Genomic DNA, 16,834 nt, shown 5'->3' with positions numbered 1-16,834 from the left:
GGACGGAAGCCTTCTTTCAGATTTGCCTTCTCATCAAAGAGAATACCATAGTAAGAAAGACTTATATGGTTTTACCAGAACCCAGGTTTGTATTTTTCTTGATGCTAAATTGTTTTGTAATTGAAATTCGCTTAATTGAAAAGAAGGGGGCTGAAATCTGTTATTTAATTCATTTATTTCAATCTAACAATCTCATCAAATGAACGCTAAGAGCCTGTCTAGAGAGCTCTCACTTAATTCAAACTAACCTCGCTTTGTAGAACTGGCGGGAAGGCGAAATCTTTGTGTGACCTCCCGACCCGAATACGTGTGGAGACAATCATTGATCCTTCTGGGTCAAGGTCAGCGAATCCGAGATTTTCAAGGTCACCAAAGTCGGAGGCCGGGTGGGTGATGGGCTCGTTTAGTTTGAGCTTGTGGTAGTCCTTGATGACTGGGTCGAACAGCAAAGCAAACTCGGTGTAGGATTCTGGGTCTGCTGCATACAAACCAACACCACTGTCCAGATTTAGAACCCCTGAGAAAGGATATTAAGAAAAATACAGTGACATATATCCAAAACTTTCTAATTTGTCACATCCAAAACTTTCTAATTCGTCACATACAAAACTTTCTAATTTGTCCCATCCAAAACTTTCTAATCCAAAACTTTCTAATTTGTCCCATCCAAAACTTTCTAATCCAAAACTTTCTAATTTGTCCCATCCAAAACTTTCTAATTTGTCCCATCCAAAACTTTCTTATTTGTCACATCCAAAACTTTCTTATTTGTCACATCCAAAACTTTCTAATTTGTCACATCAAAAACTTTCTAATTTGTCACATCCAAAACTTTCTTATTTGTCACATACAAAACTTTCTAATTTGTCACATACAAAACTTTCTAATTTGTCACATCCAAAACTTTCTAATTTGTCACATCAAAAACTTTCTAATTTGTCACATCCAAAACTTTCTTATTTGTCACATCCAAAACTTTCTTATTTGTCACATACAAAACTTTCTTATTTGTCACATACAAAACTTTCTAATTTGTCACATACAAAACTTTCTAGTTTGTCACATCCAAAACTTTCTAATTTGTCACATCCAAAACTTTCTAATTTGTCACATCCAAAACTTTCTAATTCGTCAAATCCAAAACTTTCTAATTCGTCACATCCAAAACTTTCTAATTTGTCACATACAAAACTTTCTAATTTGTCACATCCAAAACTTTCTAATTCGTCACATCCAAAACTTTCTAATTTGTCACACCCAAAACTTTCTTATTTGTCACATACAAAACTTTCTAATTTGTCACATACAAAACTTTCTAATTTGTCACATACAAAACTTTCTAATTTGTCACTGTGACCTAAAGAGGATTCATGAACCAATATGAGTTCACATTACCTAGTAGCGGGTATAGCTAAAAATATTCAATTAGAATTATAGCTAGATTTAGGTATTTAGATCAAAAGGTCAGTGTTAAGTGTGCTGGCACGTTCGTCCAGAGGTGTGCTGGTCCCTTCTTGTACTGCCTAGGTTATTAGGTATAACCTCCAGGTATACAATTCAACTAATGTATGCAACAAAAGACTTTACAAAGTCGCAGGTAAACATATTTACAAAGTTTATTTACATGAGAAAAATAAATGGCCATCAACTCACAGGCCGACACAACAAAAAGTAAACAAAAGATACTCAAAAATAATATGGCACACAGCCCTAGTCATATGTTACATTATCGTCACATTCTGGTTATCAAAAATACAGGTCACAGGCCTCAGGTCAACACATGACCACTTTTGACCACTATGGTTACAGGCTTCAGGCTTACACTAGCCACTTTTAGCCAAAAAAAAACAAAATGGTCATGATGAACTGTAGGCTTCAGGGAAATCTATGAGCCTACAAGCTTCATAGAATCCCACCTATAGCCATCCGTTTGGTAAAGCCCATCTGATGATTCAATACAGGTTGAATCCCTCAGAGACAAGGCTATAAAAATATGTAAAGTCCATCTGATGATTCAATACAGGTTACAGGTTGAATCCCTCAGAAAAAGGTTACAAAAATATGTCACGTTTGGGAGTACCCCAGGATGCAGAACATCAGGGTAAAAAAAAAATATACTGCCTGGAAATCATTTGAGGCTATATCTATTAATAAATACATTATATAAAATACAATAATACTAAAGATATACTTAGCCCAAAGATCTCCAGAGCAGGGCACACTTCTCCGAGTACCCCATGACACACGACCGCTAACAGAAAAAATACTATACACAACACAGGTCAAGTGGTCAAGCTGGTAACTCAGGAGCAAGTGGCAACTAAACACAGTTTGCAAGGCCTTTTATAAACTACATAAGGGGAATCACTCCTAACTATACAAGTAATCAAAAATAGTTATTTCCCCATTATGTCACAGTCACATCCAAAACTTTCTAATTTGTCACATCCAAAACTTTCTAATTTGTCACATACAAAACTTTCTTTTTTGTCACATACAAAACTTTCTTTTTTGTCACATCCAAAACTTTCTAATTTGTCACATCAAAAACTTTCTAATTTGTCACATCCAAAACTTTCTAATTCGTCACATCCAAAACTTTCTAATTTGTCACATACAAAACTTTCTAATTTGTCACATACAAAACTTTCTAATTTGTCACATACAAAACTTTCTAATTTGTCACATCCAAAACTTTCTAATTTGTCACATCCAAAACTTTCTAATTCGTCACATCCAAAACTTTCTAATTCGTCACACCCAAAACTTTCTTATTTGTCACATCCAAAACTTTCTTATTTGTCACATACAAAACTTTCTAATTTGTCACATACAAAACTTTCTAATTTGTCACATCCAAAACTTTCTAATTTGTCACATCAAAAACTTTCTAATTTGTCACATCCAAAACTTTCTTATTTGTCACATACAAAACTTTCTAATTTGTCACATACAAAACTTTCTAATTTGTCACATACAAAACTTTCTAATTTGTCACATCAAAAACTTTCTAATTTGTCACATACAAAACTTTCTTATTTGTCACATACAAAACTTTCTTATTTGTCACATACAAAACTTTCTAATTTGTCACATCCAAAACTTTCTAATTTGTCACATAAAAAACTTTCTAATTTGTCACATCCAAAACTTTCTAATTCGTCACATAAAAAACTTTCTAATTCGTCACATCCAAAACTTTCTAATTCGTCACATCCAAAACTTTCTAATTTGTCACATCCAAAACTTTCTAATTCGTCACATCCAAAACTTTCTAATTCGTCACACCCAAAACTTTCTTATTTGTCACATACAAAACTTTCTAATTTGTCACATACAAAACTTTCTAATTTGTCACATACAAAACTTTCTAATTTGTCACATCCAAAACTTTCTAATTCGTCACATCCAAAACTTTCTAATTCGTCACACCCAAAACTTTCTTATTTGTCACATCCAAAACTTTCTAATTTGTCACATCCAAAACTTTCTAATTTGTCACATACAAAACTTTCTTTTTTGTCACATACAAAACTTTCTTTTTTGTCACATCCAAAACTTTCTAATTTGTCACATCCAAAACTTTCTAATTTGTCACATCCAAAACTTTCTAATTCGTCACATCCAAAACTTTCTAATTTGTCACATACAAAACTTTCTAATTTGTCACATACAAAACTTTCTAATTTGTCACATCAAAAACTTTCTAATTTGTCACATCCAAAACTTTCTAATTCGTCACATCCAAAACTTTCTAATTCGTCACACCCAAAACTTTCTTATTTGTCACATCCAAAACTTTCTTATTTGTCACATACAAAACTTTCTAATTTGTCACATACAAAACTTTCTAATTTGTCACATCCAAAACTTTCTAATTTGTCACATCAAAAACTTTCTAATTTGTCACATCCAAAACTTTCTTATTTGTCACATACAAAACTTTCTAATTTGTCACATACAAAACTTTCTAATTTGTCACATCCAAAACTTTCTAATTTGTCACATCAAAAACTTTCTAATTTGTCACATACAAAACTTTCTTATTTGTCACATACAAAACTTTCTTATTTGTCACATACAAAACTTTCTAATTTGTCACATACAAAACTTTCTAATTTGTCACATCCAAAACTTTCTAATTTGTCACATCCAAAACTTTCTAATTCGTCACATCCAAAACTTTCTAATTCGTCACATCCAAAACTTTCTAATTCGTCACATCCAAAACTTTCTAATTTGTCACATCCAAAACTTTCTAATTTGTCACATCCAAAACTTTCTAATTCGTCACATCCAAAACTTTCTAATTCGTCACATCCAAAACTTTCTAATTTGTCACATACAAAACTTTCTAATTTGTCACATCCAAAACTTTCTAATTCGTCACATCCAAAACTTTCTAATTCGTCACACCCAAAACTTTCTTATTTGTCACATACAAAACTTTCTAATTTGTCACATACAAAACTTTCTAATTTGTCACATACAAAACTTTCTAATTTGTCACATCCAAAACTTTCTAATTTGTCACATCCAAAACTTTCTAATTTGTCACATACAAAACTTTTTTTTTTGTCACATACAAAACTTTCTTTTTTGTCACATCCAAAACTTTCTAATTTGTCACATCCAAAACTTTCTAATTTGTCACATCTAAAACTTTCTAATTCGTCACATCCAAAACTTTCTAATTTGTCACATACAAAACTTTCTAATTTGTCACATACAAAACTTTCTAATTTGTCACACCCAAAACTTTCTTATTTGTCACATACAAAACTTTCTAATTTGTCACATACAAAACTTTCTAATTTGTCACATACAAAACTTTCTAATTTGTCACATCCAAAACTTTCTAATTTGTCACATCCAAAACTTTCTAATTTGTCACATACAAAACTTTTTTTTTTGTCACATACAAAACTTTCTTTTTTGTCACATCCAAAACTTTCTAATTTGTCACATCCAAAACTTTCTAATTTGTCACATCTAAAACTTTCTAATTCGTCACATCCAAAACTTTCTAATTTGTCACATACAAAACTTTCTAATTTGTCACATACAAAACTTTCTAATTTGTCACATCCAAAACTTTCTAATTTGTCACATCCAAAACTTTCTAATTCGTCACATCCAAAACTTTCTAATTCGTCACACCCAAAACTTTCTTATTTGTCACATCCAAAACTTTCTTATTTGTCACATACAAAACTTTCTAATTTGTCACATACAAAACTTTCTAATTTGTCACATCCAAAACTTTCTAATTTGTCACATCAAAAACTTTCTAATTTGTCACATCCAAAACTTTCTTATTTGTCACATACAAAACTTTCTAATTTGTCACATACAAAACTTTCTAATTTGTCACATACAAAACTTTCTAATTTGTCACATCAAAAACTTTCTAATTTGTCACATACAAAACTTTCTTATTTGTCACATACAAAACTTTCTTATTTGTCACATACAAAACTTTCTAATTTGTCACATACAAAACTTTCTAATTTGTCACATACAAAACTTTCTAATTTGTCACATCCAAAACTTTCTAATTCGTCACATCCAAATCTTTCTAATTCGTCACATCCAAAACTTTCTAATTCGTCACATCCAAAACTTTCTAATTTGTCACATCCAAAACTTTCTAATTTGTCACATCCAAAACTTTCTAATTCGTCACATCCAAAACTTTCTAATTCGTCACATCCAAAACTTTCTAATTTGTCACATACAAAACTTTCTAATTTGTCACATCCAAAACTTTCTAATTCGTCACATCCAAAACTTTCTAATTCGTCACACCCAAAACTTTCTTATTTGTCACATACAAAACTTTCTAATTTGTCACATACAAAACTTTCTAATTTGTCACATACAAAACTTTCTAATTTGTCACATCCAAAACTTTCTAATTTGTCACTTCCAAAACTTTCTAATTTGTCACATTCAAAACTTTCTAATTTGTCACATACAAAACTTTCTTTTTTGTCACATCCAAAACTTTCTAATTTGTCACATCCAAAACTTTCTAATTTGTCACATCCAAAACTTTCTAATTTGTCACATCCAAAACTTTCTAATTTGTCACATCAAAAACTTTCTAATTTGTCACATCCAAAACTTTCTAATTCGTCACATCCAAAACTTTCTAATTTGTCACATACAAAACTTTCTAATTTGTCACATACAAAACTTTCTAATTTGTCACATCCAAAACTTTCTAATTTGTCACATACAAAACTTTCTAATTTGTCACATACAAAACTTTCTAATTTGTCACATACAAAACTTTCTAATTTGTCACATACAAAACCTTCTAATTTGTCACATACAAAACTTTCTAATTCGTCACATATATTGAATAATTGTTTATTTTTTTATTTTTATTAATTCATGCATTGTCTACGCAAATGAATAATTGTGCAAAGTTTCAACTTGATCCTATAATGGGTTTTGGGATAAAGTAGGTGTACACATTTTCATCAGACAGACGGACAGAGTGAGAGGTCTTTAGGCTCTCAGCAAATAGGCCTACAAGTCAACTCGAGTCGGGATTTGAACTCTATTCTCTTTAATAAGTAGCTAAGCGGTTTATGCCCTCAGCCACTCATCCCACATTTCAAAAAATGAATTCTTCTTTCCGCCTCGCCCGGATAGGCATCGCGGGTGGGGGGGGGAGGATAAAGAAGATGATCTATAGCTAGGTGTGAGGCCTGATGATGAAGCAAAGCTAGATTAGAGTCAAATGAATGAGTGAAAAAATATTGAGGCACACTTTGAGCCAGCAAGATTTTCTGTTGAGATACATTCCTCTTTCAACATTGTATTTGATATTGTACCGAATGTTTAAAACTTTTTTTTTTTCGATACAGAATGAATACAATAATCCACTTTTGTGTTCTGTTAGTCTGTTATCTCTTAGTCTTGTTTGACAGCCTTTAGCATTTATTGATTGCTTTAAACGTCTAGATGTAAACGAAAACCTCTTTCTAATCAACAAAGTTATTAGCAGCTTGTACCCTTCCCGACCCTATTCCAGCCCCACCCTCCTCAACCTCAATACTGCGTCATTGTATCAGCTGTTTTAACTCAGAGTCAAGTTGAATTCAGAGTGGAAAAAATTGCTGTTAACTACCAGCCATTGCGTTAAAAGAACCGAGGTTTACCTGACAGGATGCAATCCCCGAGTGTTGCATTATGGGAAGTTTTCTTATCTTTCAATTTTTCAAATGTGTCTTTCGTCAGGTATTTTTTGAGCAAAGATTTGCAAGACTTGGCTTTAGTTAGATGATCAAACATCTCTTCCAGATTGGAGGGCCGCCTAGACAGACAAAAAAAGGTTAAAGGAAGAACAATTAATAAAAAATACTTAAAAAAAAAAGATTAAGGAAAAGAAATGTCCATTTACGGCCGCCTATCTCAATACTGAAGGTTTATTTCCCTTTTTCAACATCAAACTAAATTAATCAATTACCACGAATTAATTAATTAATAATTAAATCTTTGGATTGATTCATTGTTTATTAGTGGCAATGAATAATTGTGCAAAGTTTCAACTTGATCCGCGAATGGGTGTGGGAGAAAAGACATGTTAAAACTTTTTCCAGACAGACAGACAGACAGAGTTGATATAAGCTTCTAATTTGAATGTTTTTTATCAACAGTGTGTAAAACTAATTTCCTCTACAACTTTTCTCTTGGTTAACTATTGACTGAAGTGGGTGACGGAACGCTAAGAATTCTCAGTTCCCCCTCTTGTTATATTTTGTCTTCGGTATTACCCACCAAGCCAACTCCTTCTCCTGCTTGATAATTTCCTTGATGCCATTGTACATCTCATGGACTGCTTGGTACTCTGTCAGACCCAGACGTCTCTTGTTTGAGATGTCGTAGACACCTCCTTGACTGTCTGTGTGTTCACCGTGGATACCTTGACAAATAAAACATAAATATTCAATCAATGCGTGACCAATTTAAAAACATATTTATAAAACACTATGTTCTTTTTACCTTTAACCATTATACATACAACAAGTAATCGGACCGTTAGGGCACCATGCAAGATTTGTCGAACATCTATCTCCATTCCTCTCTGTCTTTTGCTTTACTTAGGCCCGTGCATTCTTTTATGTTGTCTTTCCATCGCTTTCTCTGTCTGCCTCTTCTTCTTTTTCCTGGTACTGTTCCCTGAAGAAAGGTCTTTGCAGCCCATAAGAATTTGTAATACCGTATGTCCATAGATTTTTAGCTTGCTTTTTTTTTTTTTTGCGAAGTTTAGCAGGTCATCATGGGGTCCAATCGCTGCAGTTACCCTGTCTCAAAACTCTTGGTTTGTGATGCTGTCTTTAAATGTGATACCCAGGATCCTTCTGTAGCATCTAAATTCCATTGCTAGGATCCTCCTCTCTAGCTCTGCAGTCAGCGTTCTTAAAAACTACAATTACAAGGTATCGGAAGATACCGACATCGATGAATAAAACAAAAATAAAGGTACCCATTTTTAGACCTTGCGATCTTTGGAAACAGATGAAGTAAAGCTCATTTGTTTCTATGGCCGACGGTTAACGAGGGTATCATGTGGATCTTTACTTCGCTAAAGTAAGTCAGGTACCCATTAGAGTTGGCTGGACATTAGAGTTGACTGGACATTAGAGTTGGGTGGACATTAGAGTTGGGTGGACATTAGAGTTGACTGGACATTAGAGTTGACTGGACATTAGAGTTGGCTAGACATTAGAGTTGGCTGGACATTAGAGTTGGCTGGATATTAGAGTTGGCTGGACATTAGAGTTGGTTGGACATTAGAGTTGGGTGGACATTAGAGTTGGGTGGACATTAGAGTTGGCTGGACATTAGAGTTGGGTGGATATTAGAGTTGGCTGGACATTAGAGTTGGCTGGACATTAGAGTTGGGTGGACATTAGAGTTGGCTGGACATTAGAGTTGGCTGGACATTAGAGTTGACTGGACATTAGAGTTGGCTGGACATTAGAGTTGACTGGACATTAGAGTTGACTGGACATTAGAGTTGACTGGACATTTGAGTTGACTGGACATTAAAGTTGGGTGGACATTAGAGTTGACTGGATATTAATGCTGACTGGACATTAGAGCTGGGTGGACATTAGAGTTGACTGGACCTTAGAGTTGACTGGACATTAGAGTTGGGTGGACATTAGAGTTGGCTGGACATTAGAGTTGGCTGGACATTAGAGTTGGCTGGATATTAGAGCTGACTGGCCATTAGAGTTGGGTGGACATTAGAGTTGACTGGACATTTGAGTTGACTGGACATTAGAGTTGGGTGGACATTAGAGTTGACTGGACATTAGAGTTGACTGGACAGGAGTTGGCTGGACATTAGAGTTGGCTGGACATTAAAGTTGACTGGACATTAGAGTTGAGGACATTTGAGTTGACTGGACATTAAAGTTGGGTGGACATTAGAGTTGACTGGACATTAGAGTTGGGTGGACATTAGAGTTGGGTGGACATTAGAGTTGACTGGACATTAGAGTTGACTGGACATTAGAGTTGACTGGACATTAGAGTTGACTGGAAATTTGAGTTGACTGGACATTAAAGTTGGGTGGACATTAGAGTTGACTGGATATTAGAGCTGACTGGACATTAGAGTTGGGTGGACATTAGAGTTGACTGGCCATTAGAGTTGACTGGATATTAGAGTTGGGTGGACATTAGAGTTGGCTGGACATTAGAGTTGGCTGTACATTAGAGTTGACTGGACATTAGAGTTGGGTGGACATTAGAGTTGGGTGGACATTAGAGTTGGCTGGACATTAGAGTTGGCTGGACATTAAAGTTGGGTGGACATTAGAGTTGACTGGATATTAGAGCTGACTGGCCATTAGAGTTGGGTGGACATTAGAGTTGACTGGACATTTGAGTTGACTGGACATTAGAGTTGGGTGGACATTAGAGTTGACTGGATATTAATGCTGACTGGACATTAGAGCTGGGTGGACATTAGAGTTGACTGGACCTTAGAGTTGACTGGACATTAGAGTTGGGTGGACATTAGAGTTGGCTGGACATTAGAGTTGGCTGGACATTAGAGTTGGCTGGATATTAGAGCTGACTGGCCATTAGAGTTGGGTGGACATTAGAGTTGACTGGACATTTGAGTTGACTGGACATTAGAGTTGGGTGGACATTAGAGTTGACTGGACATTAGAGTTGACTGGACAGGAGTTGGCTGGACATTAGAGTTGGCTGGACATTAAAGTTGACTGGACATTAGAGTTGAGGACATTTGAGTTGACTGGACATTAAAGTTGGGTGGACATTAGAGTTGACTGGATATTAGAGCTGACTGGCCATTAGAGTTGGGTGGACATTAGAGTTGACTGGACATTTGAGTTGACTGGACATTAGAGTTGGGTGGACATTAGAGTTGACTGGATATTAGAGCTGACTGGACATTAGAGTTGGGTGGACATTAGAGTTGACTGGCCATTAGAGTTGACTGGATATTAGAGTTGGGTGGACATTAGAGTTGGCTGGACATTAGAGTTGGCTGTACATTAGAGTTGACTGGACATTAGAGTTGGGTGGACATTAGAGTTGGGTGGACATTAGAGTTGGCTGGACATTAGAGTTGGCTGGACATTAAAGTTGGGTGGACATTAGAGTTGACTGGATATTAGAGCTGACTGGCCATTAGAGTTGGGTGGACATTAGAGTTGACTGGACATTTGAGTTGACTGGACATTAGAGTTGGGTGGACATTAGAGTTGACTGGACATTAGAGTTGGCTGGACATTAGAGTTGGCTGGACATTAAAGTTGGCTGGACATTAGAGTTGGCTGGACTCAGGAACGTCCGAAAATTCCAAATCAAATCCTAGTCTTCACTGGGATTCTAACTCGAGACCATCAGTGTCGAAGTCAGTTGCTTGACATGTCAGCCACCAAGCACTATTGATCAATGATTATACTAAACATTTATTTCATTTCAATCAATTTATACTTTGATTATCAGAGCGATATTATAAATATTCATTAACTCTTTCTCTCCTAACTGACGATACCAGCGTTGATTCCACTAGAATGTGGTAAATATTTACGGAGAGAAAGAGTTAACTCTGGTCTATTTAAAATATTAGTGTTTCAACAAATAATAACAACATTTTTAAGTTAGACAAAAATTAAAGAGCGCGTCTGGCTATTTCATGTTGAGTGCACTTTGGTCCGAGACCAAACGATACAGAAGGCCTGAACACTGACCTGCAACGTCACAACCTGTGGGCAGTTTAGACCAATAGCTCATTGCCACGTTACAGGTCTACAATAAGCAGGTTTTGAAGGCTTTAATAATGGTAGCATATAAATAAAACAAAAGTTCTAAAAAATTATCTTTGACTGATACTGACCTCTGGCCTGCAGGTTGAGTTTCTCACACAGTGACTTGAACTTGTCTGTTGCTGACAAGAGCGGAATCTTAATGTGAACAGAGGCTCTGAGAGTTGTTCCCAGGTTGGTCGGACAGAAAGTTAGGAAGCCCACACGATCATCTCGCGAGAACTTGAGTTTCTCTTCTAGTGTCTTGTAAGCCTTCGAAATAGCAAATACTTTTGTTTTCACATTAGTTTTTATTGATATAAGAATGGTTTGGAAATATTTTTAAAATTATTGTTCAAATCATTTTTAGAATTAGTTTGTTTCAGAACGAGGTTTAAACTCTCATTTCGATTCGCTTCCGGAAGTAGGGCAGATGATGAAAGATAATCTATTTCTGTGGCCGACGATTAGCTAGGGTGTCACGTGGACAGCACAACGACCAACCGCCTTTACTTTCCCCCCAAACTAATGTCATGTACTAATTGGGTCATGGAAGCATTCAGGTGATCCCCACAATTCCCGAAATTCAAACTCCAAGTCTTTACCGAGATTTGAACCCGAAACCCCGCGGTTTATAAACCAAGCGCTTTGCCAGTCAGCCCCCATGCCCTTGTGAGTAGACTGACTACATCAGAATATAAAGCCACGGCCAGATAGTTTCTATTTCATTTGTTTTATTGGCTTCTGAGCGCAATGATAGTTTGGTATAAACAAGCATACATATGGACATAACATAAGATGATAATTTGGTATACACAAGCATACATTTGGACATACAATACGATGATAGTTTGGTATAAACAGGCATACATATGGACACAGAATACGATGATAGTTTGGTATACACAAGCATACATATGGACATAACATAAGATGATAATTTGGTATACACAAGCATACATTTGGACATACAATACGATGATAGTTTGGTATAAACAGGCATACATATGTCACAGAATACGATGATAGTTTGGTATACACAAGCATACATTTGGACATACAATACGATGATAGTTTGGTATAAACAGGCATACATATGGACACGGAATACGATGATAGTTTGGTATACACAAGCATACATATGGACATATAGTACGATGATAGTTTGGTATAAACAGGCATACATATGGACACAGAATACGATGATAGTTTGGTATACACAAGCATACATTTGGACATAAAATACGATGATAGTTTGGTATACACAAGCATACATATGGACATAAAATACGGTGATAGTTTGGTATACACAAGCATACATTTTGACATAAAATACAATGATAGTTTGGTATAAACAAGCATACATTTTGACATAAAATACAATGATAGTTTGGTATAAACAAGCATACATATGGACATGTAATACGATGATAGTTTGGTATAAACAAGCATACATATGGACATGTACTACAATGATAGTTTGGTATAAACAAGCATACATATGGACACAGAATACGATGATAGTTTGGTATAAACAAACATCCATATGGACATGTACTACAATGATAGTTTGGTATAAACAAGCATACATATGGACATAGAATACGATGATAGTTTGGTATAAACAAGCATACATTTGGACACAGAATACGATGATATTTTGGTATAAACAAGCATACATATGGACATGTAGTACAATGATAGTTTGGTATAAACAAGCATACATATGGACATAGAATACGATGATAGTTTGGTATAAACAAGCATACATTTGGACACAGAATACGATGATATTTTGGTATAAACAAGCATACATATGGACATGTAGTACAATGATAGTTTGGTATAAACAAGCATACATATGGACATAGAATACGATGATAGTTTGGTATAAACAAGCATACATTTGGACACAGAATACGATGATATTTTGGTATAAACAAACATACATATGGACATGTAGTACAATGATAGTTTGGTATAAACAAGCATACATATGGACATATAGTACGATGATAGTTTGGTATAAACAGGCATACATATGGACATGTAATACGATGATAGTTTGGTATAAACAGGCATACATATGGACATGTAATACGATGATAGTTTGGTATAAACAAGCATACATATGGATATTACATAAGATGATAGTTTGGTATAAACAACTAACTAAAACACTTTCTCATCTGTGGAGATTATATATATTGATAGACTATTCTTACTCAACCAATTGTCTTTGTTTGAAGGCGCGGTGGCTGAGCGATAAAGCGATTGGCTTCCGAACCGGGCACAGGGTTCGAATCCTTGTGAAGACTGGGATGTTTAATTTCGGGATCTTCGGGCGCCTCTGAGTCCACCCAGCTCGAATGGGTACCTGACATTAATTTAGTGGGGAAAGGTCAAAACGGTTGGTCGTTGTGTTGACCACACGACACTCTCGTTTACCGTAGGCCACAGAAACAGATGACCTCTATATCATCTGCCCTATAGACCGCAAGGTCTAAAAGGGGAACTTTACTTTTTAAAAAATAGCCTTTGTTCTTAAAATTTGTCTCATTGCTTTAATCAATAAAATATTATATTGTAATAATTAAAAAATCCTAGATAAGCTTAAATTTTAGTTGAAAAAAAAAAAAGAAGAAGAATTAGCTTAACATTCATTGGATTCTCTATTTTTATCTTAAGGGCAAGTAACTCTGATTATCGTCATATACTCACTGTGGCAAGTCTCTTGTAGACTGCACCTATGTCCCCTCCTTTTTGCATGGAGATGACCCTCAAATGATCCTCCTCATTGACCCAGACTAGGAAAGTTTTGCTTTCATTGTAAAAGATCCCGCGAGCCGTGGGCCAGTCGTTGTATCCCCCGGCTGCTTTCAAAAACCTGCAGAATAATTGCACGATACATGTCTAGGTCTTTCCATCAAAGACACAATGGTGCCAACTAAAATATAACTCTTTCTCTCCGTAATTATTTACCACATTCTGGTGGGATCAACGTTGGTATCGTCAGTTAGGAGAGAAAGAGTTAATCAACAATATAAGCTCATTTTAAAATTGACATACGTAAAACTCAACCTATAATACAAACTAGTAAATTACTTGGACACAAAGATAAAGACACATTTCTTATTCCATACGTTTTTTACTAGGACACCTTTGTAAAAGTGCTTCTTCTTCTTCCCAAGTATTTAGAGCATGGAAGGGGTTGCCTGAATCAGCCAAGAAAACCAATGACATGTCAATTACGAATCGTGACCACAAAAAATCGTATATCTCTCCACCAGGGGACGGAACCATTACCCTTAGGATCGGTGGACAAGCTCTTAACTACTAGACCGTTCTTGTTGTATGACCGGGTAACAACATAAATACAATAGACACGAGCAGACAGGGGGGGGGGGAGACTCGTGGGCCATTGGGAGGTAAAGAGGCACTTGGGAGGCAAATGAGGCATATTAGAGAAGTATGACAAATGTGGGGGAAGGGGCGAAGTAGGCGAGTGAGAGGCGCGTGAAAGAAGTGGGTCAAGGATAAGAGAGGCGGGGATAGAACTGTTAACATCTATTTCTATTTTAAAATATTTTTTTTTACATTAGCCCAATCCCATCAGGCACCAGGTAGCAATAACATGGTATATTTTCTGTATTTCATGTTTTGTTGCCAATGGACCCCATTCACCAATCGTAAACAAACAACATTTAGTCACGTGATCTTATTGATAAAACAACGGGGGAAAAAAAACTGTCACGTGACAACCATCATGAATTAAACATGAGATCGTAAATTATATAGAAGAGATAGAGCACCACGTGGTTAAATGTTGTTTGTTTACGGTTGGTGAATGAGGTCCATTGGCTTGACACTCAAAGATGTTTACAATAATCTAGAATTGTTTCGTTACCTGTCACTGTCGTTGAACAGAAAGTGTTCCTCGGTCAGCCTGCTCTGCGTGTCCTCGTCCATGTCTGACAGTGGGTAGTACGTGCCCTTAAGGTCCTCTGAGAAACTGTTCAGTGCTTCTAAAGCTTTAGCCTCAATGTCTTTACGGTTCTGTCCAAAAAGGGATACAATCAAATGTGGTATTGGTTTAATGGGATGAATACATGTATGTAACTCTAGAAGTAAATCTAGTGACACAACATCCAAGCGTATGCCGGGGGGTGATATATTTAATCAACACAAATAAATAAAGATTGATTAGTTTAATATCACAAACAGAATCACATAATGCATAGACACGAATATTCACATTTGTGTAGAGTAACAGCTTTAGTAAACTCACTAAATTTAGAAAGCCTTCAGGACAGAAGACTCAAAAGTAAAGTAGCAATTATACATAAAGCACTGAACCATAATCTTTAAATACAAAAACAAAATTTAATAAAATACTCAGAAAGTCACAAAGATAAAGGCACACTCCTCATCCCATATGCTAGGACAAATTGGTACAAATACTCCTTCTTCCCTAGTGCTATTAGAGCATGGCATGGATTGCCTGAGCTAGCCAGGAAAACCAGTGACATGGCAGAATTTAAGTCATTGGTTAATATGCATGACTAAATCCATGTCGCGTAGAACGTAATCATCTTCTTTTTTGAAGTAACGTCTGTATCATATAAGATAAGAAGAAGACACAAACAATGCTTCTAGTATAAAGAAACAATATAAAATAGAAACTGTTTACTTAACAAAAGAGACATAGTGTTGAAAGGAAGGACACTAAACAAAAGACCTTCTCTTTCAAGTTTTATTATAGTTACAGTCCGCCAAGCTGCTATCTATGTAGCTAAATATCAACTCAGAGGTAATTTGAACAAACAAAGAAACAGACCCATGCAAAGATTTCAAACAGCACATTAACTTCAGCATTAAAAAAAAATATTCACATAAATTAAATCCCACACCCTTGATTTCGATTACACTGATTACAATTAATGTATTAAACGTTTGATGATTACCAAACTATGGCGTGAAGTTTCTAAAGAGTTAGCAATGATACCCGTACTAAATTGTTAAGGACTGAAAATGATTTTTTGTTGTTGTTGTTGTATATTAAACTCAAACGAGATGAACAGGCTTACTGAGACACCAGCCCTAGTCACCTGCAGAAGATAGGGGAGTGAAGCGAGCAGGGTTCAGAACACGGAACCAAGACTTATACCACACAACCAAGAAGCCATGCTGATCGCAAATATTAGTAAAGAGACCCTCACCTCAAAACTACAACAATATTGAAATCTTTGGCTTTCCACTACGCCAATCTAGTTATAACAAAATCTACATAGTGTGGATATTTTAATTCTTCCACCACTTCGACCAAGTCGAAGTATATAATAGTAACTAGACAATTGGCAACACAATCGACAATCAAAAATGCTACACAGTACATAACCGTACTAAATTCTACTGTCTCTTCCTCGACTCGTACGTTTAACTCGAGGACTAAACCAGGACCGACTTCATGGCAGACTAACAGTCCCGGTCTCCTCGCTGTCCTGTCTTGAACTGCCCTGCCTTACACA

At 35.8% G+C, this 16,834-nt stretch overlaps 1 protein-coding gene across 1 annotated transcript in view; it reads right to left on the bottom strand.

Moving 5' to 3' along the window:
- LOC106058362 (arginine kinase-like) overlaps window positions 1–16,834 on the bottom strand; it is a 123,420-nt gene that overhangs the window by 20,634 nt on the left and 85,952 nt on the right. Inside the window, exons 4-9 of the mRNA XM_056033397.1 lie at window positions 15,214–15,362; window positions 14,028–14,193; window positions 11,399–11,579; window positions 7,792–7,936; window positions 7,173–7,327; window positions 249–517 (exon numbers count right to left, since the gene is read on the bottom strand). Of these exons, the coding sequence (XP_055889372.1) occupies window positions 249–517; window positions 7,173–7,327; window positions 7,792–7,936; window positions 11,399–11,579; window positions 14,028–14,193; window positions 15,214–15,362 (1,065 nt within the window). The remainder of the gene's footprint in view (window positions 1–248; window positions 518–7,172; window positions 7,328–7,791; window positions 7,937–11,398; window positions 11,580–14,027; window positions 14,194–15,213; window positions 15,363–16,834) is intronic.

This window comes from Biomphalaria glabrata, chromosome 6 (assembly GCF_947242115.1).
Source record: "Biomphalaria glabrata chromosome 6, xgBioGlab47.1, whole genome shotgun sequence".
NCBI lineage: Eukaryota > Metazoa > Mollusca > Gastropoda > Planorbidae > Biomphalaria > Biomphalaria glabrata.
The sequence above is the reverse complement of the archived record's forward strand: the minus strand, read 5'-3'. Positions and strand labels throughout refer to the sequence as shown.